This window comes from Marmota marmota, unplaced genomic scaffold (assembly GCF_001458135.2).
Source record: "Marmota marmota marmota unplaced genomic scaffold, marMar, whole genome shotgun sequence".
Lineage (NCBI taxonomy): Eukaryota > Metazoa > Chordata > Mammalia > Rodentia > Sciuridae > Marmota > Marmota marmota.
In genome coordinates, this window is record NW_025999925.1 from 644,947 (window position 1) to 670,682 (window position 25,736).

At 38.5% G+C, this 25,736-nt stretch overlaps 1 protein-coding gene across 2 annotated transcripts in view; it reads right to left on the reverse strand.

The window, feature by feature from the left end:
• The window catches only part of Sv2c (synaptic vesicle glycoprotein 2C), a 218,400-nt gene that overhangs the window by 78,546 nt on the left and 114,118 nt on the right, over positions 1 to 25,736 (reverse strand). For both annotated transcript variants that reach the window (XM_015497779.2, XM_048800118.1), the window contains one exon: positions 21,357 to 21,508. In XM_015497779.2, the coding sequence (XP_015353265.1) occupies positions 21,357 to 21,508 (152 nt within the window). The remainder of the gene's footprint in view (positions 1 to 21,356; positions 21,509 to 25,736) is intronic.

The following is a 25,736-nucleotide window of genomic DNA, read 5'->3' on the forward strand; positions in this document are numbered from 1 at the left end:
GATAAGCTCAGGTTCTAAGAAGCACCCAGGCGCTTAACCCTAGCAATCTGTCTGCAAGCCGCAGGTGAATTGCAGCCTGAAATTACCTGATCTATGGCTGAATGAGCTGCGGTCAGTCTAAAACAGGGAAGGTGACGTCAGTTTACCATCATGGTGGCTGCTGGCCTCCTCTGTGGTCTGACCGGTGTGGAGAACCGAGATGGACTGCTTCCTTTCCCCCGTCTCGAACCCAGAATTCAGCCCTGAGTACGGTGCTTGCACGGCTGGCAGAAACTGCAGCGCTGTAACCCTGCGTCTCTATCCCAGCGCGCGCTGCAGACTCTAGCCGCGGGGCGATTTGCTGAATAAGCCGTGTTACCCTCCGTGCGACAAACCTCTCGCGTTTGAGTCCCCGTAGCCGATCCTCATGCGATGGAAATCCTTCCTCCAGGTTCCGGAGCACCCCACTATTGCTGGAAATTCCTAACAAGATATCCTTTAGCCGTCCTGACTTGTCATACTCCCACACAGTGAAGCAGCACACGGGGGTAATGCACTCCCCTCGCCGCCATCTTCCCGTCTCCAGCATTTATATATTTACAAATTTTGACAAGTATCATTGGATTTTTCTCCAGAATGATAGAATACTCCTCCATGTACTTTTCTCTTAGCATGACTTTAAGGACACTGTCCACATACATGCTCTCTCTCACCTCTGCTGGACACCATCTTGCCCTCTCTATATTGAGGAAAAGAATAACTCATTAGCTTTGGAACTTGGAGACTTGGAACTAACAAAGAAGGAACTTAAGTGCAGGCCATTGTTAAGGTAGTAAAGAGTTTTAAAGGAGTGACAGTCAGTTGATATGAATTCTAGTAACTAATCCCACTAAAAGACTTGCATCTCAAGTCCAAATGGAAATAAGAGGGCCAAGAGTCTGGGCTGACTGACTGGGAGAAGCTTTTGGTCCTTGTTACTTCACTACTCATTTCTAATTGTCCAACATGAAGTAAGAAAGTAACTCAAAAGCTGGACAAACCCCATTTGTCCAGGAGAGATCCTAGGTTCTGAAATAACAAATGGGACTTCAAAGCTAGAGGGGGTTAGAAAGAGCTCTGAAAGACCATATTGCCTTCTCTTACCAGGGTGGGGGTCCTCAGCCTGGCAGACATAGGAGTGGAGGTGGGAGGGTGGGTGTTAGTAGGATTTCCACTTTTAGTCATAGTTTATATGAATGCTGGTCTAGAAATTTCCCTGCTGTCCTGGCTAGGCCATTTGAAGGATCCATCCTGAGACAAGAAGAAAAGGACATTATCCTAAACTTACAGTCTTTAATGGAAAGCTGGGCATGGAACTGCAATGGGTACAAGTGACTTCTTGGGCATTGGCCCAATAAATGGTAAGTAAACTATGAAGCCACCAAGAATGTGATGTCTAGGGACATACATTCTGTATGGTTCTGGATTCCAGCAGTTTACTAGATGGGTGACCTTGGGCTCCTTCTCCCAGTCTCTGTTTTCCTTCCTGCAAAATAAATATAATGGTACCTATTTCATGACACCATTGCAAAAATTAAAGAACTAACATACCTTCATTTTTTAGAACAGTGTATATAGTACATATTAAATGCTCAGTAAATATTAGTAAACAAAATTGATAACAGATCCTTTTGTTAAGAAGTATGGGGTGTTTCTCCCCAACTATGACCCCTCTCAGTTCTTCTCATTCCCCTTAAGAGAGTGACTTCAGTCTCAAACTTAAAAACATGAGGTTCTAGAGGACAGACTCATGATTTTCTTACTTTAACTGTCCATCTGGATTTTTCCATCTTCTCCATGTTCCTGCCAAGTGCTCTTAGAACACATCAGGCAGCCCTTCCTTCCTGCTTTTTGGTTTTAAAGAGCCTCTCTGCTGTGAGTCACAGACTTACTCTCTGGTTACCTCAGCCCCTGCTTCTGCCCTGTCACTTTTCAGCTACTCATCTCAGTGCCATTCCAAGGACAGCCATGCTGAGAGGCTTTTCCTTGATAAACACCCAAATGGATCTAATCTAGTCTCAAAAGCAAGGAAATTCCCCCTGATATTGCAAGACCTAATGAATGCCTGCCACTTTAAATAGACCAATGTTCTGGGTCCCTTGAGAAGCTTGCAAAGGCTGTAGACACAATGCTTTAGAATCCAAACATGAGTCACAGGTTAGGAAAAAAAAAAGAGGAGAGAGAGAGAGAGAGAGAGAGAGAGAGAGAGAGAGAGAATCCAGAAGCTTGAAGAGCATTTTTAAAGACAATACTCTAGCAGCAGCTCAGCAATGACAAACCCCTGGCTGCAGGAGAGCTACTTGTGGCTCTACTAGTCTGCGTAATAGCTCCTGCAGAGATCTTTGCTACGTGAGATGTGAAATGCAATGGAATAGAATGAGCTGCCCTTCTTTGCACTCCATCAGCCACAACTGCCAGCAGGGTGGGAACCCATTCCTAAAAATGTTGATTCACAAAGGAAAAAATAATTTTTCAGTACACGCATATTTAATAAAATGAATGAACTGAGAGTAACTGACTGACCGGATGTGTGGAGGGCTCTGACATCACTGAGAGGGGCATTCACTGAGCAGGGTGCTGATTATGGGTCTCTGTGACTCAATTCAACAAAAACCCTCACTGTGGGCTAGCCCAGGTGAGGCATTGAGTTCTGTGCCATGGAGGTTATAAAGATGACTAAGACTGGATCTCTGCCTCAGAGTCCAGAAATTGCTTAGAGTTCTAAAGAAAACAATATTTATTTTTTATTGATGGAATGAAGAAAATCCTATGAGGCAGTGATGTATGTCAGGCAGAAGAAGTGAGTGGGAGGATGCTCCAGCAAGCTCTGGGTTAATGGCTCCTCCTATGTATTTCCACCAGTATCTCCTTTAAATCAGAAAGGGGGAAACAACTCCTTCCATAGCCTTTTTTTCTTTTTCTTTCTTTCCTCTTGTGGTCCCCCACCGTCTTTCTATGACAAGATAGAAAATATACCATTGTTCTGAGACAACCTTGAGCACAAACCTTACATAGCAAGAGGGAAAATGGTCCTGAGAGGACCTGCCTGCCACTTATTTCCAGCTGTGGTCTTCTGCCTGGCCAGCTCTGCACAGAACAGACTGTCATGTTATGAGTTTTATTGCATCATGAGATGAGGGTTCTGAAAATCTTCACAAGGCACCAGTGGTAATTCTCATGTAAGGTGTCATTATGTGCCACCTTCACTTATTTACGTCACTGGCTTGAACACTAAAATCTTTTAGTTGGCCATCTTGGTCTTAAACTGTTAAGGCAAATAAAGTCAGGGCTCCTCTGATTCCTCATAACTCAATGTCCCTTACTACCCTGCTCCTCCTCCCAACCTTCACCTAACCCATCAAACCATGTGAACTCTCCTCTAACTACAAACACACTTGTATGGTAAAGGACATAGAAGAATTTAAGGTGGACCCAGCTAACTTCCCAAGTCCATCACAGTACTTAAGGAATAGGTGCTTTAAACCTATAGGCTGCATTAGGGAAGGTGAACAGTAAGGATTTGACTCATTGCTGTGATCCCAGACCAGATGTTTCCACTACTACCTTACATTAGAAGCACTCATGGCTTCTGGTACAAGGCAGGCACAGAAGGGTTACCTGATCAATTTTTGACAGTCAAAAAGTGCCACATTACACCCTCATAAAGTAATTTAAATGAAGGATCAATTCCAAAATTCTAGAATCCACTTCTTCACTAGATAATTTAGGCAGAGAAAATACAGAAGTTCCATGGCTCCCAACTAATTTCCTAATCCTTGCTAGTCATCTTGTTAAGATGTGCTACTAATCATTGGGAAGACAAGGTAAGGAATATATTAATGAGCCCATTTCTTCTTCTACTACTAGATCACACAAACATTTTATTGTTTGATTGAGATCAATAGCAACCACCTTCACTCTGCTCTGACTCACTTTTTCTTTTGCCATATCTGGCCCAGACTTTAAGACTGACCTCTGTCACCTTCCCACCATACACTTCTCAGGCTCACTGTTTTCCAACCTCTTTGCAAATATCCTATCCAAGCCCCAACCTCCTCCTGTGTGTTTTATACACTCTATAACATGATGGGCTGCACAGCTAAAGAGCTTTTTCAGGGTTGAGCATGGAATGAGGAATAAGGGGACAATACAGTTCAATCTGTCTTCAAGTGGAAATGTGCTCCAATGTTACATAAAAGACCAGGTACTTCCAAACTTCACTTCCAAGCATCCCGTTATAGGATGGATGCTTATTTCATTGCATATTTGATTCTTCTTCCATCATGCTTTCAACTTCAAAATCTGTCTTATTCAACTATCTATTCTTGTAAGGCTCTATTCTAGGTAGTTAATCATGCATCTCAGGGAACTAGTCACACAAGTATCCTCCATATGGTCCAGTTATACTGAAAGGTACATTTGCTAAGCTTCCATACCCTGGATCTCCTTGGATTGTTCCCAGGTGCTCTAAAAGCATCATGGGGCAATGGTAAGCTTGATTTTCACACACACACACACACATACACACACACACACACAGAGAGAGAGAGAGACAGAGAGAGAGAGAGACAGACAGACAGACAGACAATACAATCACCTAACCCATAAGAAAATAAGGAGTTGCTGGGCCACTTAATACCAATGTCCTTGCTGGTTGGTTATGTAAAAAAACAAAGTTTGGCTTAGACTTTATAAATGAAAGAATATTATGAAAAGCAGATGAGTAACTCAACAACCTTTAACCTTAACAAGCTGGGCAAAACAAGGGAGTATGCCTTCTGGGCACCCCACTATGCATATGGAAGAAAAAAAGATATTTAGTTTCTCCAATGTGTACCCTAAGACATGAAGAAAGAATTCTGTACCTTTCCACAAAACTGTGTCTCTCTTAACCTTTAAGCCAGTTCAGTATTATTCATGGACATTTAAGAAATGATAATGACATTGAAACAAGGGTCACTTTTGAAAGTGATGACTATTTTTGTATCCCTCCAAGTGAAAGTTGATTTAAAAGTGCTGGTAGTTAGTAATCAAGACTTGGTAATGATGTTAATGGTAAGCCTTGGGAAAAGGATCTAATTAGGTCAGCAAGGGTATTTTCAAAACAGATTTTTTTTCAAAGAACCTTTCTCCCTGACACACACATGCATTTTGTGTACTTCAAAATATAAAAATTTGCAGTTAAAGGAGCTAGGGAGTGCTCATGGGTCTATAAAAATAAGGATAACCTTATTTTAGAGCAAAACAAATCAGGATAGGTTTATAGTAGATATCTAACAATAAAAACTCTAGAAAAAAAATCTAACAACCCTCAATATCTTTAATAAGTGCAGTGATTTTTGGTACCTGGAGTGCTCTTTGTTGGCTAATATCACAAAGTGTGGTGTTAGAAAGTGAACTTCATCTTCCAAAATGCATAGATCGAATTCCTGATCTTTAATGTGACTATGTGTAGATAGGATTTGGGGAAGTAATTAAGGTTAAATGAGGTCATAAGGGTAGGGCCCTAATCCCACAAAAAACGGTGTCCTTACAAGATGAGAAGGAAAGAGACAGGTCTCCCCCTCTGTCTGCCATGGGAGGGCACAGCAAGAGGGCCACTGTCTATAAATCAGGAAGAGAGCACTTGCCAGAAACCTTCTCAAGCAGCACCTTTTAGTCTCTAGAACCATGAGAAAAAAGATGTGTTGTTTAAGCCACTGGGTCTGTTTTGGTATTTTTGTTGTTGTTGTTTTTAAATGGGAGCTTGAGCAGACTAATACAGGTGGGGCATGTAAGTTAAGAGCCAGAAGCTGCCAGAGTTTGATTTCTCTTCATAATAAAGAGAGCGAGGTCCTAAAAGGAGAGGAGCCAGTGAAGTGGCATGCTGTATGTGAAGGTCAGGGAGAAGTCCTCATGGTGCTTTTGAAACACAAAGGCCAAGTGAGGATTTACTATGTTATGGGCTATAATGTGTGTGATGTAAAATCCCCTCTTATAAAATCTTCAGGATGGTAATTTTTACTATAACAAAGAATTTGATATGTGATTGGTTTTTCTTCAGGTGTACAATGGAGGCTTAGATCTCAAAAGGCTTGGCATGGGGTTATGACAGATAAGGGGACAGTGGCCATCTGCATGCCATGGAAACAAAGTGGTTCCAGATAACCCTCTGTGTCACTCTTTGGGGAAGTTTCTTAGTTTTGTCATGTCTGGAGCACACTGTGAAGAAATGAGGATCAGAAAACTGTCTAATGTCTAATCTTCCATTATCTGTGGGACTTTGGGAAATGACAGCTTTTCTATGCAACAGGTTCTCCATTAAAAATAAAAGGGTAACAACACAACATTTCTATTGCCTTTTCTCACAAGATTATTAGAATAAATATGTAAAAATGTCCTTTAAAATGATATTACTCATTTGTTTTCTGCTTTTTATTTTGAAAAACTTAAAGTTTCACAGAAAGTTGCAAAGATATAGAGGTTACATGTACCCTTTACCTCAAAGGTTAATCTTACATAATTACAGTATAATATCATAAGTAGGAGAGATTGACATTAATACTGTGTATGTACAGTCATCCCTCAGTTATCTGCAGGGTGTTAATTCCAAGAAATTCCTTGGATACTGAAATCTACAGATGCTCAAGCCCCTTATATAAAAGGCTATATATTTGCACATAACCTAAACAATCTTCCCAAGTACTTTAAATCATCTCCATATTATTTATAATACCTAATACAATGTAAATTATTTCTAAGTAGTTATCATACTATATTTCTTAGGGAATATTGATAAAATATAAATGCAAGTATAAATATAATCTTTTTTTCCAAATATTTTTAATCTATGGTTGGTTGACTCCACAGGTATGTAACCCATGGATACCAAGGGGTGTATATAGTCCTACATCATTTTTTCACATTTGTGGATTCATGTACCACCTTAAAAATCAAGACACTGAAGGCTGGGGATGTGGCTCAAGCGGGGCACTGGCATGTGCGGGGCACTGGGTTCGATTCTCAGCACCACATAAAAATAAAAAATAAAGTTGTTGTGTCCACCGAAAACTGAAAAATAAATATTAAAAAATTCTCTCTCTCTCTTAAAAAAAAAGACACCGAACTATGCCACCAACACAGATCTCCCTGTATACTCACACCCACTCCCCTCCCCTGACCACCATTGTTCCTAATTTTTTCTCATCTCTATGTTTGTTGTTTCTAGAATGTTATATAAATAAGCCTTCTGAGATTAGATTTGTTATTCTGCAAAATACCCCTGAGGTCTGTATGAGTTATTGTATCAATAGTTTTCCCCCCCTTGGTGAGGAACATTCTATTGTACTATAGGACATTTTGGTTGTGTTTTTGGTTATTACAGATAAACTTGTTACAAACAATCATGTACAAGGTTCTGTATGGACATAGTTTTCATTTCTCTGGCAGAAATGCCAGGAGTGCAGTTGCTGGTTGAATTAGATGTAGGTTTAGTTTTTAAAGAATCCATCAACATATTTTCTAGAGTGGCTGTATTATTTTATATTCCCACCAGCAATGCATGAAAGGTACAGTTTCTCTGTATCCTCACCAGCATTTGGGATGGCCATTAATTTTTAATCTAATTTTATACTATAAAATGTATGTATTATTTGTTCTCAAGATAAGAATCCCCAAATCAACAGCTCTTAGAATAGGCACCAACTTTCCTGGCTTTCTTCACTATAAATATTCTCTACTGGAGAACAAGTTCTCCAAGATTCTTTTGGGATTAAGTCTGCTGGTCAGGCTAGGATTCACATTTTCTTTTAACACTTAAATCAACTGTGATCTGAGGACCAGGAAAGTCTGATCCATTTTGAGATGCTGCAGAGGATTCACATTGACTAGGGATCTTAAGGACTTTGTTTCTACATTCTTTGAAACTGGCTGATAAAGGCTAACATTAGTCTTTATATACTTATAATCATCTTCAAATATGAGCTGATTCTCCTCTCAAACACATTTGTGTATGCTAAGCAACTTATCTGGATGAGGGTGCTGGGGTAACTCATGTATAATGTCATGCTTTGATAGTTATAATTTACTAACAGCAGGTGGTATCCCTAAGGATTGCATCTGGCAAAGAAAACAACTCTCTCTTTGTGACTTATGAGGAAAAGTCAAACCAATATAAAAGCTTCTTGGTGAACTGAAAACCAAAATTGTATAATTTGGGCTATTTTTTTCTTAAACTGCAAGTGTTTCCTTTGGGTTTAGGTATAGAAATTTGAGTTTGCTGATGTGTCATGATAGCCATCTAAGGAAGGATTCCCTTGGTTCCTGCTGTTTTCTAAGCTTGTTTTCTAAGCTTTTCAACCATTCTGTGAGGTGCCCAGTAATAGCTTTCCAGTAATTCCTGTTATGGTTAAGCTTGCCAGAGTTGCTTTCTGTTAGTTGCATACCCAAATCAGTGAATATAAAAGGGCCACACTTAAATATTAGATTATAAAATTTAGGAACATTATTAAAAGATTTTTTTTTTCAGAGGAAGAATGAAATGGTGCAGTGACGATAACTACTTATCTCCCAATATCCATTCTACTCTGATTCATATTCTCCAAGCTGGTTGGAATGGAAGACTTTTATATATTTCTAAGACTCCCTTGCAGCTAGGAATGTTTAACTGTTGAAGTTCTGGAAAATGAGATTTAAATTAATTTGTATGAAACTTGCAAGAAGTTATTGAAAGAAGCACAGGATAATCCTTGTATATCTTTCCTACTTTGTACTGCTCAGAAGGTGGATCTACTAGTTAGAATGTACTAAGAATGGTGGAACAATGGGAATAAAAGGAATTGGAGACCTTGGCAATGACTGTTGAGCCATTATACCTGCCCTGGACTGCTTCCAGCCAGACTTTCAAAATGTGATATAAAATAAACTTGGATCTTGTTTAGGCCTCACTTTTAGTCAATATTTTTAGCTAATTATAATTTTTTAAAAATATATATTTTATTTATTTAATATGGTGTTGAGGATCAAACCCATACTAGGCAAGTGCTATACTACTGAGCTACAGCCCAGTTGTAATTTTAACTGAAGGGAAGAAATGGAATGTAGTAGCCTGGAACCAAGGTCTAATGACTCCTATGATTCAAGAGAAAGCATCCATTGATTTCCAGCTTGTACCTCATATGTACTTGAACATTATGGTAGGGACTAGCCCAGTAATAGGTTGACACTTAACCTGTTAATACATTTTGGTAACTGTATTTTGCAATGTCTAATTTTATTTATAACCTTATTTTTTTCACTTGCTTTTAAAAACATTATTCTGAAAAGAGGTTTGTAGAGTTCATCTGAGGGTCCAAAGGAGAACAAGGTCACAAACCTCTGCAGTGTTACCTAGCAGTGTTAGCAGCATAGAAGAATACAGTTCTTCATATTAACAAAAGAGCAGGAAATTGTCATATTTAAAAGCTCATTTTCCCATTTTAAGCTCCTATGCACAAAATAATATGGCTGGGACATAGAAGGATCCCAACATATGGCTAACTGCCTTTCCATTTCCAGGGTGCTTAACTGGAAATTTAAGACCTCAGATCCATGATCTCAATTGACTTAATTCACAATAGAAGAGGCAACTCCCCTCAATTCACAAGCCTCAAAAGCCAGAGTGAGAATGTAGAAAAGTGTTTCCTAGAACTGTGCAGAGCTCTCCATTCCTAAGAAAGTTAAACAGATAACAATTTGGGTCTTCAGGATACAATCTGTACCCTCACTGATAGACATGTCTTCCTCATAGGCTTTTTATTGAATAGGGATTGAACAAAGAGGTGATATATTTAGGATGAGGAGAGAGACCAGAGGGCTGAGGTAAAAGAGCTGGCTTCTTCCTGACTTTCAGCCTGCAAGACTTCTTGAACACTTACTTCTGGTTACCATGAATGGTAACCATTAGACACACCCTCTTAAGGAAATGGCCACACACTTAAACCAGGATAGTGCCTTTTTGAGCTCCTGTGTCCTTCATAACCCCTTACAGACTCAGTCATTGTTTTTGCATGGGGAGAGTGAACAACAGAGTAAAGGACATTGGAGGTCAAGGGTCATTTTGTTGAGATAAAACATATGATTGAGCCTAAAAATGAACAAATTACTAAATCATACTGGTGTACATTCATGTACAAAATTGATTCCTCTCGAAATGTCTTACTTTAACCCTTGACCACAAATCTCCAAGGCTGTGACACTCAGTAAAATACAGCAAAGCTAAGTGGGCTGGGTTCAGGGCCCATTGGTTCCTGTGCCTTTCTCCATTTTATCCATCTTCACATCTTCAAGTTACAGGCAAACAGTAGAGAAAAATGTTTGGGTACAGGTGAGTAAATTTCTTAAAATTTCTTTCCTTTCTCACCCCAATTTCAGAACTGCACATGAAAACCCAAGACATTCGATGAATGTTTGTGCCAGCCACACACAAAGGAACCACATTTTGTAAGTAGTCCTTTAATGCAGGAAATCTACTGGGTAATACTATTAGTATTATACCTATTTTACAGAAGAGGAAACTGAGGTTCAGAGAGTCTTAGGTAACCATCCTAAAGGTGACAAGCTAGGCATGACAGAACTGGCTCAGAACCAGGACTTGTTCTATACCTAAGCCTGTACCATTAACCACTCCACTGACTCCCTGTCTCCAGGGTCTTCGCACCTTGCTGCTGCAACAGAGCTGGGCTCTGCTGCTGCCCAAGTAACCCACAGGGCCAGCTGCAGGCAGGTTAGAGTTGTCAGGCTCTTGTTCTTTCTACCCAAGCAGGGTGGCACCGTGGCCATGTATTATGTGCCTGTTGAATATGAATTCATCCAACCAACAAATGAGGGGAGGGTTCTGCTTCATAGGTTCCAAGTAACCGAGGTTTTACAGCATTATTTTTTCCTTGGTTCTCTCTCATTATCTTAACTGTTAACCTCTTCCTTTCAGTCCTCTGCCTCCTCCATCCTCTCATCTTGTAAGCAAGGAATAGGTAGCAATAATAGTTGCCACTTTTGAGCACTAATTATGCCCTGGGTGTTTACCATGGTTATTACACTAACTCATCACCACAATGCTGATGAGGGCAGTGGATAGGGAGATTGAAAATCCTGGCAGAGTTCATAGGAGCAGTGGGCTGAGACTCAGAGTTCCTCTTTCCTTGGGTACAGAGCCTTTCTTTCTAAACAAAAGATTCCTTCCTCAACCAGAGAGCTATCCCCTCCCCCCTCCTGTTCTTCTTATCATTCAGATGGAAAATGTATTAGCTTCATGCACCATGTAGTCAAAGGAATGACTTTGGTAATTCCTGTAACCTTGGGAATCTGGGTATTTTTAAACCCTACATTTCATGGTGGCTAGAGTAGGGGAGATTGTCTTTTGGGACGTTCCCAGTGTGATCCCATAATGTCTGCAGTGAAGACTGAGCCAGAAAGAAGCCATGGGGTTGTCTGAGGTGCCAAGTGGAGCCCAGTGTGCTGCAGGCTTTAAGAACGTGAAGAGCCGCAGCCTCTGTGCTGAAAAAAATCCTCCCCATTAGCTAACTGAGCGTCCTTATACTCACTGGGATGCACGCAGCAGGGGAGAACACCCCCTCTGATCCACACACGAATTTAAAGGAGAACATGATGATAGAGAGCTTAATGGAGCAGATAGTGCCGCATTACCGCAGCATCAGCAACTTCAAGGATGGAGCCTAAGTGGAAGCTTAGCCAAGAGGGAGGTGATGATTCAGCTCTGGTTCTCATTTGCCCTGAAGGCAATGGGGCTTCCAGTAAATATGATGCATCCTGATTACAGGGAGAGAGAGGAAGGGAAGGAGGACCGAAAGAGAACCTTTACACCTGAGCTTCTGTTTTTGACAATATTACTTGTTTTTATCTGCATTCAATGAGATGTCATCTTACCACAATTAGAATGACTATTACCAAAAAGATAAAAAAGAAATACTGGTGATAGTGAGAGGGGAATCTTTGCAGTCTGTTGGGAATGAAAACTGGAATAGCTACTATGGAGAATGGTATGGAAGTTCATCAAGAAACTGAAAAACAGATCTACCATATGATCCAGCCATCCCACTACTGGGTACACAGCCAAAGGAAAGAAATCAGCATACCAAAGAGGTACCTGCATGCCCATGTTTATTGCTGCACTATTCAAAATAGCTAAGAGAGGGAATCAACCTAGATACCCACGAATGGATGAAAGGATAAGAAAAATGTGGTATATATACACAGGAAAACTCTGAGCCATAAAAAGAGTGATATCCTATCATTTGCAGCAAAATTGATAGAACTGGAGGACATTATGTTAATGAAATAAGCCAGACACAGAAAGACAAATGCTGCACATACACTCTCATAGTTAGGGTTAAAACCAACAAAACAAAACAAAAAAGGAATGACCTGAAGTAGAATAATTATTATTACAGGTTAAGAGTGGGAGATACAGGTAGGTTGCATAATGGGTACCAAAACACAGTTAAAAGAAATAAGGTCTAGTGTTCCACAGCATGGGAGGTGACTATAGTTCATAATAATCCATTACATATTTTATGAATATATAAAAAGATAACTAGAAGAGTTCAACATTTCAAAGACAAAGTAATGATAAGGAGGTAAAAAATCACCCTGATTTGGTATATATACACACACACATATGCACACACATACACATACATATATATACATATATACACACATATACATATATATACATATATATATACATGTACATATATATGTGTGTATGTATGTGTGATATATATATATATATATATATATATATATATATTTTTTTTTTTTTTTTTCACAAAACTAGGTCCCAGTAGGCCAAGCTGATTCCACTGTCCATCAGCCCACATCTTAACTAATCACCTATGAAGCAATCAAAAAAGCCTTCCTGGTAAATGTTAATCTTCTTAAAAAAAAAAAAAAAAAAAGCCTTCGTGGGATGGTGTCTAATTTCACAAGAATCCTTCCTTTCAGAATCCCAAGTGACCAACTCAAGGTCTACTTTGCATCAGAAGCTTTTCTGGAGTCAGAATTCAAGTCTCAGGATCAGGCTTCGCACAGTGATTACTCTGTCACACTGCCTGAAGGTGACATCTGGGGTCAAAAAAGAGAACCTCCTGCCCATCAGTCTCCTGACAAAACATGTCATTTTTCATTTAGGTACCTTTGCAATGTGGATGTCAGTTATTGATTTCTTCCCTCTAGGGCAAATCTTGATGCTGGGGTCATCGTCTGGCTGTAAGACACTTCATTTTGTTCTCACATTCCTCAATACATGGCTATGCAGCAGGTGATGATGGGCACTCAGAGTTGCTCAAGGAAAGGATGGAGAGGCAGGGGCTGACCTTCTCCTGTTGTTTCTATAGGGTACAGCATCGATTACCCAGTGTATAATTTCAGAGAGAAAATTTAAGGCTTCTCCCCGCCCCAAGGCTATAGAGGAATTGGATAGACTTTAAATATTTGTTATCTTTAAACACCGTGAAAAGATGTGCCATTGAAAAGGAGAACTATCTAGACATAAAGTTACTTTTTAACTGGGATTTTAAACTTAATGAACAGGAAAGTATTTCAGCTTGGATGAAACCAACAATGCTGAAACTCAGATCAGGCTCACTCTTCCTTATTGTCATTCATAGCCCTCCCCATACACAGTGACATCTCAGTGGCCCAACATTAAAACAGATTTCTGAGATCCTTCACTGGAAGAGGCAGCAAGCTGAAGAGTCTCAAATCTGACTATATATTGGAACTACCTGGGGACTTTAAAAACTATCAATGCACCTCAACATTACTAAGGTCATGCTGACAAGCCCTCAGCCAACACACTCAATACTAAAAAATAAAAGATTTTCCTCAAAGATAAGGAGTAAGACAAAAATACACATACTTACCATTGCTGATCAGCATCGTACTGGAAATCCTAGCCAGAGCAAGTAGCAAATAAATAAATAAATAAATAAGAAATAAAAAAATAAAATTATCTGCTTGCAGATGATAGGACTTTATATATAGAAAATACTAAAGAGTTCCTCCAAAACCGTGAGAAGTAATAAATGAATTCAATAAAAGTTATAAGACACAAAATCAATAAACAAAAATAACGTGAGTCCAGGATCTTCTAGCTTTCAGGGTCTGGGTTGAAAAATCTGCACATACTCTAATACAATCCCAATCAAAATCCCAATGACATTCCTCATAGAAATAGAAAAAGCAGTCATAAAAATTTATCTGGAAAAGTAAGAGACCCAGAATAGCTAAAGCAATCCTTAGCAAGAAGAATGAAGCAGGTAGCAATACTATACCAGACCTTAAACTATACTACAGAGCAATAGTAACAAAACAGCATAGTATTGGCACCAAAACAGACTGTTAGACCAATGGTACAGAATAGAATATACAGAGACTAACCCACATAATTACAGTTATCTTATATTAGACAAAGGCACCAAAGACATACATTGGAGAAAAGATAGCCTCTTCAACAAATGATGCTGGGAAAACTGGAAATCCATATGCAACAAAATGAAATCACCATGCACAAAACTCAATTATAAGTGGATCAAGAACCTAAGAATTAAACCATCCACACTGCGCCTATTAGAAGAAAAAGTAGGCCCAAAGCTCCATCATGTTGGATTAGGCCCCAACTTCCTTAATAAGACTCCTATAGTGTAAGAATTAAGAATAAGAATCAATAAATGGAAGGATTCAAACTAAAAAGCTTCTTCTCAGCAAAAGAAACAATCAGTGAGGTGAATAGAGAGCCTACATTTTGGGAGCAAATTTTTACCACATGCACATCAGATAGAGCACTAATCTTTAGACTATATAAAGAACCCAAAAATCTTAACACCAAAAAAACTAATAACCCAATCAATAAATGGGCCAAGGAACCAGACATTTCTCAGAAGATGTTATACAATCAAGCAACAAATACATTAAAAAATGTTCAACAACTCTAGCAATTAGAGAAATGCAAATCAAAACCACTCTTAAGATTTCATCTCACTTCAGTCAGAATGACAGCTATTATGCATACAAACAACAATAAGTATTGGCGAAGATGTGGGAAAAAAGCTTCACTCCTACATTGCTGGTGGGACTGAAAATTGGTGCAGCCAATATGGAAAGCAGTATGGAGCTTCCTCAGAAAATTGGGAATGGAACCACCATTTGACCCAGCTATCCCTCTTCTCGGTCTATACCTAAAGGACTTAAAAACAGCATTGTACAGGGACCCAGCCACATCAATGTTTACAGAAGCACAGTTCACAATAGCTAAACTGTGGAACCAACCTAGATGCCCTCAGTAGATGAATGGAAAAGAAAATGTGGTATGTATACACAATGGAATATTATTCAGCAATAAAAGAAAATAAAATCATGGCATTTGCAGGTAAATGGATGGAGTTAGAGAAGATAATGTTAAGAGAAGTGAGCCAATCCCCAAAAAACAAATGCCAAATGTTTTCTCTGATATAAGAATGCTGATTTATAATGGGGTTGTTGGGAGGGGTGGAGCATGGGAGGATTAGACGAACTCTAGATAGGGCAAAAGGGTGGGAGAGAAGGTAGGAGGCTTGGGGGTAGAAAAGACAGTGGAATGAAATAGAAATTATTACCCTAAGTACATATATGAAGACACAAATGGTGTGACTATACTTTGTATACAACCAGAGATATGAGAAATTGTGCTCTATGTGTGTAATAAGAAATGTAATGTATTCTGCTGTCATATATAACAAATTAGAATAATAAATAAAAAAAATAATAATAATATGGATCTCAGACATTAATAATGAATTATCTAAACAAGAAACTAAGAAAACAATTTCATTTACAATAGCATTCCTAAATAGGATAAATTTAACCAAGAAGGAGAAAAATCTTGTTTTAGTGAGCTTTTTCACTGCTGTGACTGAAAGACCTGACAAGAACAATTGTAGAGGAGGAAAAGTTTGTTTGGGGCTCACAGTTTCAGAGGTTTCAGTCCATAGACTGCCAGCTCCATTCCTCAGGACTTGAGATGAGGCAGAACATCATGACAGAAGAGTGTGGCAGAGGGAAGCTCATAATGATCAAGAAGCACTTACCAGATACAAAATATATACCCCAAAGGCATACCCCCACTGCCACCTCCTCCAGCCACACCCTACCTGCCAGCCATCAATAACCATTTGGTTAATGTCCATCCAGGGATTAATTCTTTGACTGGTTTAAGGCTTTCATAATCCAATCATTTCACCTCCGAATGTTCTCGAATTTTCTCACACACGAGCTTTTGGTGGACACCTCACATCCAAACTATAACAGATCTGAACACTGAAAACTAAAAGATACTAAAAAAAGAAACAGAATAAGGGAAAAATAAGGGGAAAGATATCTTATGTTTATGGGTTAGAAAAATTAATATTGTCAAAATGTTGATGTTACCCAAAGTGACCAACAGATTTAGTGCAATATCTATCAAAATTCAGTGTCTTTTCATAGAAATAGAAAAAGCAATCCTTAAAATTTTATGAAATTTAAATACAAATCAAGTATCTCCTATGAAAATTTAGATTCTGAATAAAGATGAGTCTGCCCTCCTAGCCACTCTGAAAAAAAAAGAAAAAGAAAAAGCAACCCTTAAAGCCATATGAAACCACAAAAGATCCTGAATAGGTAAAGCAATGTTAAGCAAGAGCAAAGTTGGAGGCCTCACAATTTTTGATTTTAAATTATATTACAAAGCTATAGCTACTGAAACAGAATGGTACTAACAGAAACATTTAGATACCCCAATGGAACCTAATAGAGAGCCTGGAAACAAATCCATGCATATATGATCAACAATCTTCAAGAAGGCACCAGAAATATACAATGGGAGAAAGGAGAGTCTTTTCAAAAAAAATGGTTGGGAAAACTTGATATTTACTTGCAAAAGAATGCACTCAGAACTTTCTCTTGCACCATAAATGAAAATCAACTAAAAATGGATTAAAGACTTAAATGTAAGACTTTAAACTGTAGAACTCTGAAACTCTAGAATATTATTTAGCTTTAAAAAAGAAGGAAATTGGGCTGGGTTATAGCTCAGAGTGGAGCACTTGCCTTATGTTTGTGAGGCACTGGATTTAATCCTCAGCATCACATAAAAATAAATAAAGAAAGGTATTATGTCCATCTACAACTAAATAAATATTTTAAAGAAAGAAGGAGATTCTACCATGAAGATAACATGGATAAAACTGGAGGACGTTATGCTAAGTGAAATAAGCCAGACACAGAATGGTAAAAATTGCATGATCTCATATGTGGAATCTAAAAAATAAAAGCCAAAATAATAGAAGCAGAGAGTAGAAGAGTGGTTTTCAGGAAATGGGGAGATGGTAGTCAAAGAGTATAAGGAATATAAAATCACAAGATACTAAATTCTGAAGATATAATATACAACATGGCAACTATAGTTAATAATAATAATGCATCATGTACTTGAAATTTACTATAAGAGTAGATCTTAAGTGCTCTCACCACACATACACATAAAGATAACCATGGAGATGATGGGTATGTAAATTAGTTTGATTGCATCATCATTCCACAAGGTATACATTCATAAAAAATCAAGTTGTACACACTAAATAATTCTTATTTGTCAATCATACTTTAAACTAGAAAAAATAAAAATCAAAATGCTCAATACTGGGTTCCTGGCCCAGATAATCTGATTTAATTGATCTGGGATAGGATTCAAACTTGGGTAATTTCAAGGGAGTGCAGAAATGGAAAAATTACTAAAAGAAATTAAATTAAGTGAAAAAGCGTAACACCGACGTAGCAACAGGCACAAATCTTAAGAACCCAGCTTTATGACTTTTTGTACATGCATGCCCCTGAAAAACCCATCCACAGAGCATCATGATCACTCATACACCTCAACGCAGGAGTTTTAAAATTCAACCTTAAAAACCCAAACAAAACTCTTCAACTTGCAAGAGCATAACAATGATCTCAGCAAGGGCATTTTAAAAGATCTCCCCTGTTGCTTCTAATTTGCAGCCAGGATTGATTGAAATAATTTGTTGTTGGTACTACATTTCTGGCCACAGAAAACCTTCAATAAAATAGGACCATAAGATTTTAATATCTTAAGGTGTTTTCAGCATAAAATTAAAGTCTGTCTCAGACATTTAATTTTGTTGTGCTGTGATTGTTTCTGTAACTTTTCATGCATTGTTTACGGTTTACAACCTTCCCTTGTTCTAGTTACCTGTGGATCAGCTAGCCCTTTCTGATACAAACAAGAGATGTCTTATGTGTGCTATGGAAAATTAAAGGTGGGGACTATTATTCTTTGTGGGTTAGTCACTGACTGATGGTTGGCAAAGCAAGAGAAACAATCTTGAATCATCCATAGTTCAAGGGCAGGCTATGTGAAAGAAAGGCAGAGTCAGAGGAACTGGATCCCTAGTGAGGAAAAAATTAGAAATAAGACAATCATGTCCAGTCTTCATGGACATGTGCAGACCACAGAAGCCAATACAGGTTAGAAGCTTAGGGAAGGCAAGCCAGTAAAATTCTGACCTATATGGTGGAAAGGGAGGACCAGGGGCCAAGAAGCAGTACTGTCATGAGAAGCTAACATAGAGGACAAGGCTGATCTAGAGGTGGCTAAGAAGTAATCGGAGAGAGAGAGAAGATAAAGTAATGCAAGTGCCTTGTGAAGTTGCCAGGTTGCACCTTGCATGAGCACCTGGTAGAGATGGTGAGAGAGACTGCAATCAAGTCCTCCTGGGAGGGTGGATGGGCACCTTATTTTCATTTGCACAAAGGCATTCTAAGGATGAACTAGCAGCATTTCTGGAAGAACTGGTGGGTTCTTCTGCTGAAGCTCTGCACTTTTCCTTTTGTCTCCTTAAATAAAGTTCAATGAAACAATCCCTAAGTGTCTTTTCTATTTGAACCAGCGAACTGAGTGGGGTATGAATTAAATGTTGTCCTACAGAGGAAGGTCCTGAGGCTTGATGAAGTCTTCAGGCCCCAGATAAAGGAGGAAAAACCTTTAATCCCTCAGATGGTGGCAGGAGACAATCTTAATGGGAGATATGGGGTCCTGGCTATGTGAAAACATCTCTGGACTAGAAGCAACCAGAATCCACACAGAAGAGACCTATCACCTGAGCTAATTTAAATGTTCAGCAAATGAAAGTTCTTTATGGGTCAAGTAACCAGCTCCTATGTCTTATTTTTGTTGTTAAATACGATTTCAGTTTTCATATGACTTTTTAGGTTTATCAAAAGAAAGAGAGCAACAACATGAATTTTGGATTCAGTATGGTAAAACAAATCATAGTGCTTCTGATTACCAAAGTCTACGTCTGATATAGACAATGAATCAAATTCTCTGAGGTTGTCCTTTAACAGAGCTATGCTTTATAATGAAAAATTGCTCTGTTCTAAAACAAAAGCAGAAAAATAGAAAATGAGGAAAGTGAGTTATTGAGATCTAATTTTTGAGATTGATTAGATTTTAGAGCCAGCTAAATGTGTTTTTTTTTTCTTTTTCCCAGCACTGGAGGATTGAATCCAGGGCCTCATGCATGCTAGGCATACTGAGCTTCACAACCAGCTCCCAAAGAGTGAGTCTTGAGGACATATGTGGTTTTAATTTATACAGTATTCCTATTTTGCAAACTTTGGCCTGTTTCTTTGTGTATGTGTATGGTCACAAATGTGACCAAAACATCTCCTCTTTTCCTTATTATTGAATCTGATTCCTGCATTCTGTTCACTTATCCCTGCATTTCACCATCTGTGGGCAAAGCAACTTGAAGCTCCTAGTTTCTGAGCAGGAGAGCATTGCTTAGACATATGGAACTTTTAAATACTCTGGGATGGCAGGAATAGTAAGTGCTTAAGAGAAACTAAGGAGAGGCTCTTAGAAGCACAGACAGGTCAATTCTGCAAATCAAGGGTCCTCAAGATAGAACTCCGGTGTTTCCAACCCAGTTCTGAGCTGCCTGGAGGTGGAGGAGATGAGGCTGGTAGGAATACAGGCACCTGTGTGTGTGTGTGAATTGAAGATAGTCACAAGAACAGCTGTAAGTCATGTTGCCTTAAATGCTGGTGATGATCTGTGCATCCTCTCACCTCTGTCTGAGGAGATACCAGGATTGATAGCATATATGTTGTGTAAACAAATAAGTGTTGGCTTTAAAATATGTTATGTAAACAAATAAGTAGGCTTTAAAATATTAGAATGTCCTGTATATGTATAATATGTCAAAATATCCTCTACTATGATGTATATCTAAAAAGAACAAAATTTTTAAAAGCCAGCAGAATGCTATATAGTATACTAAGATAATGTGTTTTTTAATAAGAAATATATATATTTTGATCTTCATCCCCATTTCATGACACAGAACTCCTAAACCCTTGAAATGTTCTGGGTAACAAGGTGTTTTTGTTCTAATGAGGCTGCTTTTGGTCTGCTGGGCAGGGTCTGCTCCCAGAAAGACTAAGCCTCAGCCTCACCCGCCATCCTCTGACAAAGGGAGAGAGGCTGGAAATCCAGTTAATAATTGACCAAGCCCATGTGACTTTTAGAGAATCCTCTAAGTATCCCTGAACTATGGGTTTTGGAGGACTTCCAGGTTGATGAATGCACGGAGGTGTCAGGAGGGTAGTGAGCCTGGAGAAGGCACAGGGACTCTTCTCCTTTCCCTGTGTATTTTCATTTGACTGCTTATCTGTTTCCTTTGTAATATCCTCAATAAAAAACTGAGAAATACAAATTGTTTTCCAAAGATCTGTGAGCCATTCTAACAACTGATTGATCCTGAAGAGGGAGACAGTGGGAACACCCAATTTACATTTGGTCAGTTCCAGAGGTCTCTGGGACCTGCAACTGGCATCTGAAGTGAGGGGCAATCTCACGGGCCTGAGTCCTGAGCTTGTGGGATCTGACTCTAAACCCAGGTAAATAGTGTCAGAACTGAGTTAAATTGAAGGCCAGCCAGCTATGGGAGAACTGGTTGCTGGGGGGAAAATGCCCATGCAATTGGGTGGCCAGAATTATTGTGAGAGCATAGCAGAGGAAAATATATTATTTTCTATTATATCCATATACCCAAAGAACCACTTGACACAGTCTTACTTTACTCCAATCTTTGCACAGAAAAAAAAAAAAACCCACTCGTAGACACTATGAAAGGGAGAACCATGATGATGACAGTGTTGGGCATCAAGACCTCAAAATAGCATGTAGAAGACAGGAAGAGATGGGGATGGAATTGGAAGCAAAACCAGGTGGCCGCTTGGCTGGTGCAAGGCCAGCCTCTTACCATAGTGTGGGATGATGGCCCAGGCCATGGCCGAGGCGTAGATGCCGCCGATCATCCAGAACATACAGAGCCAGCTCAGATGCTCACCCCGCTTCTCCCGGGCCAGCACTTCAGCAAAGTAGGAGAACACAGTGGGAATGGCTCCTCCAATCCTGTGAGAAGTCCAAAGAATACATGAAATTGGGGCCTGCCCAGCTAACAGGAGATGTGAAGGGCAAAGCCAAAGCAAACACCAACAACACATACTCTCTCCCAACACCAGAATATCAAGTCATATATATTTTCTGTCATTTTGTAATTTTAATATTATAGTCTTCATGTTTACTAGCAGTTTATTATTCCTCCAAAACCCTGAACCTGTAATTAGGCTATATGGCCAGAAGGTGGCGTGGTTCCCCCCTCATTTTGTTTAGAGGTTCGCTTGAGATTCTGATTGGCTTTCTGCTCAGCGTCAAATGTTCTACATGATATTTACAAAAAGTTACAATAATTTGGTATAATCTAGTGAATATTCTAATTAACTCATTTCAAAAAGAGACACTGTGACATGTCTATTCATGAGATGGAAACTCTGGAAACAGCTACAAACACATTTTGGGGCTTTTGGCAATATGTACACACTACCATCCAAAAGCAGCTGCCCCCGCAGCCCAGTCAGCCTGATGTGTTGACAAACAGGGAGCCAATAAGGTCCCTCACTGGCTCTAGTCTCAACCAGTGAATACTACTGCTGAATGAGCATACTTCAAATAGACACTGGTAAAATCAAATAGACATGATCAAGCACACTTGAACGGGATGGGGTACAATACTTCCCTCACAGCAGGGGTAATTAAAAGAGCTGCTGACTGAGTTGGAGAGATGACATGGTCACTGAATGATCTCTACTGGGGTGAAGTGTTCTCAAAGAACAAAATTTTATTCATTCTAGGGAGATGAAATCTAGGGCTATAGATTTCATTATAATTTGAAATGGGTCTTGATGCCCAATTTGAGGAAGTAGTCTTCAGAAAGTAAAGTAGCATGGATAAAACGATTCATTTTTTAAATTTATTTTTTTTCATTGATGCACATTAATTAAACAAAATAGTTTGGTTTCATTGTAGCATATTCATACATGTATGTAACATAATTTGATCAATTTCACTCCAATACCTACCTTTCATTCCTCTGGTCCCCTTCTTTAACCTAATGATTTCCATGTGACTTTCATTATGTACTTTTTTTCCCCTCTAGATCCCACATTTGAGAGAAAACATCAGATACTTGTCTTTACACTATATGAATTCTTAAATATGTATTCTAATAAAGATATGTAGCAACATAAACAGATTATGGAGCCAACTGGTGATGGCTCAGTTAAAGAGTATGTACTGCTTTATTTATCTTCACATTTCTGTCAGGTAAATTGCTATTGACATTTCAAATAAATTTGAGTCTAGGAGTACAACATGTGTTTATCCATTTAACAATAACTGATTTTCTTAGAGCCTTTGATATGATTAAGAAATATTGGAAGTGACTTCAGCAAATGCAATTTAGGAAAAGGCCATTTTTGCAGCAAACTGGGTGTAACCTGATGAACCACAAGATTTATAATGTTCTGCATTAACTGGTAGATCAAAATATGGCACCATTTCATGTATTTTCCCTGCTCAAAGTGATGCCATATGTATCCCATTGCTGGCTGAAAGCAGACCATTTAGGCCAGCATTACTGAATCTATGGGTTGTGAAATTAATTTATCACCTGTAAACAGCATCTTAAAAAATCAGGGGCTGGGGTTATAGCTCAGCGGTAGAGCGCTTGCCTCACACATGTGAGGCACTGGGTTCAATCCTCAGCACCACATAAAAACAAATAAATAAAGATATTGTGTCCATCTTAAAAAAAACTTTAAAAAAAAATCAGAAATGAAGATATTAGAGTGCAATCCAAATTATAAGGATAAAGCATAAGTGTAGGTCAGGAAACTTTTTGTACCATTAACATACTTGTTGCATACAGTGTGTGTACGTATAACGTATATTGGGTCACTGAGTATTTCTAAGTGAGAGTTACTATTCAAAAATTTAAGAGATGACTTAAAATTTAAGATGACTTAAAAGCATCTGTACTTGTTTCTCTGGGCCATTAAGGCAGTGGTTCTAGCTAAAATATCTGGGGTTATGACTCCAACATCTTCAAATGCAGCACCTGGTGATTTAGCAACAGCACACAAAGTCAACCAAACCCTCAAACAAGAAATAAATGCATGTAGTAGGTAGTCAAAACTAGTTGGCCCTGTATCCCACTTTGGTAGACTCACATGGTTCTCATGCACAACTTCTCAAGGATCTCATGCCATGAAGAAATAGGCTGAGTTTAAACATTCAGTGTTTGAATATATTTTAAGTGGTGTCATTATAACACAGAGTTTTAGTGGGGAATAAAATGCTCATGCCACAAACCATTTATTGCTATACCTATTTTCACTTAATGTGAAGAATCCATTTCTCTGTACATAAAGTCCTAGTCCTTTTCAAGACATAAGAATAGTTCCAGTTTTTACTGACTTTTCACATCCTAATTAATGTTTTGTCAGGAGTCTGGGCATTCTGTATATAATAGCTATAACTCACACTTCTTGGAGGCACAATTGCACGTCAAGATATGCCAGGTGCCTCTGAACTGAGATAAATGTACTTCAGTGTGGCTAAAATTTCAAGTGGAAGAATGTATACTTGCCTGTTAGTTTTCAACCAATTATTGTTGCAGAAGTGAATACCAACTATTCTGGGCTTGTAAGCAATCCAACTGGTTTTGATTCAATGCCTCTTTTTTAAGGTGTTGCTGTTTGCATGGACAGCTCTCAATATGTAAACTGAACAGCAAGGAGCTCTAATGCCAAGGGATAAATGAGCCTGAAGAATTAGTGAAGGATCCTACTTAAATACTTTGAAAAATTCTTTATATTCAGAGATCTACAAAACAATCCAAGCATCTACATTTCTTATTGTAGACTATCCTCTATTTTTGGGAAAACATGACCTTCATCTTCCTGTGACATCCTTTAAGCTGAGAAAAAAACATTCCATTGTGCTGTAATGTTAACTGTTATTGGTATTTCGTATACCATTAGCATCTTGAAGGTGGGGACCATGTAGTCTTTATCTTTGAATTACTATCATCTGGCCCAGTGGACATGCAACAAGTGTTTGCTAAAAAGAACTAAATTCCAGACTCTGCATTTTGGGAGTTGGTACACCAAATCTTCTAGAATATTCTGTTCTGAGGACTTAAACATCTCAAAGAATGGAAACCTACACTTCATTTCCTGGGTCAATCAGACCACAAAAGAATTTGAGGGTACTGGGATGGAAATTCCAATAGTGATGTAACTCCCAAGAAGTTCCTCAGTTACTCTGTGCCTTACTTGCTATGGTCACCCCTGGGTACCCAGCTGCCTTGGTGGCCCTTATCATTGAGAGAGTTCATTTGAGATGGTCAGAGGACACTGGGAAACAAAAAAATCCTGTTGGGTATTCCAGGGGCTTATGAAATATCTGTGTGTATTCCAAATGAATGTAGCTGATATAATTATCAGCTATAAAAATATTTAGACAACAGATAAGGCAGGTGTTCTCCTGTCTTGTAAGAAAATTTGTTTCCTACAATAAGTATTAAGGGCAGGAATATCTGCCACAACCCAATATCCAAAGCTCATAAATTTTAAAAATCTTCCTATTGTTATTCTACCTCTGGGGTTAATACATATTATGATGACGATTAGTTATTATTGTTGTTAATGTTGCTTATTTCATTAAAATACAATTTCTGAGAATACAAATATTAAAGATTAAAAATATTTAAACGGAAGTTCTTTAACTCCTATGTATCGGTAGTTCATAAAGAGGACTGATTTTGTGTTTCCCTCTGCCCAACATCTACAGATATTTGACAATGGATGGGGACATTTTTAGTTGCCACAGCTCAGAGGGTGCTACTGGTATCAAGTAGGTAGAGGCCAGGGACCAAACTAAATATTCTATAATGAACAGGATAACTCTTAACACATAGAAAAAATTATCTAGCCCAAAATAATATAGTGCCAAGGTTAAGAAACTCTTGTGATGAGTGGGGATTTAATGTGGAAAATACAATTGCTTTCATATTTTTAAAGTCCATATGACATAAAGTGGTTGCCTTTTGCTTTACCTGATGAATAACACACCCATAAATTCAGTTAACAAGGAAAGTTTATAATAATAGTAACAACTGTTAAAATCTGCTCAAGTTCTTGTTATTTCAAGTTCATTTTTGATGGAATGTTTACACCAATAAAGCAATCAAATCAGAGTGGTTTATAAAAAGTTTTTCTCAGTATCAAATATTGTTTTA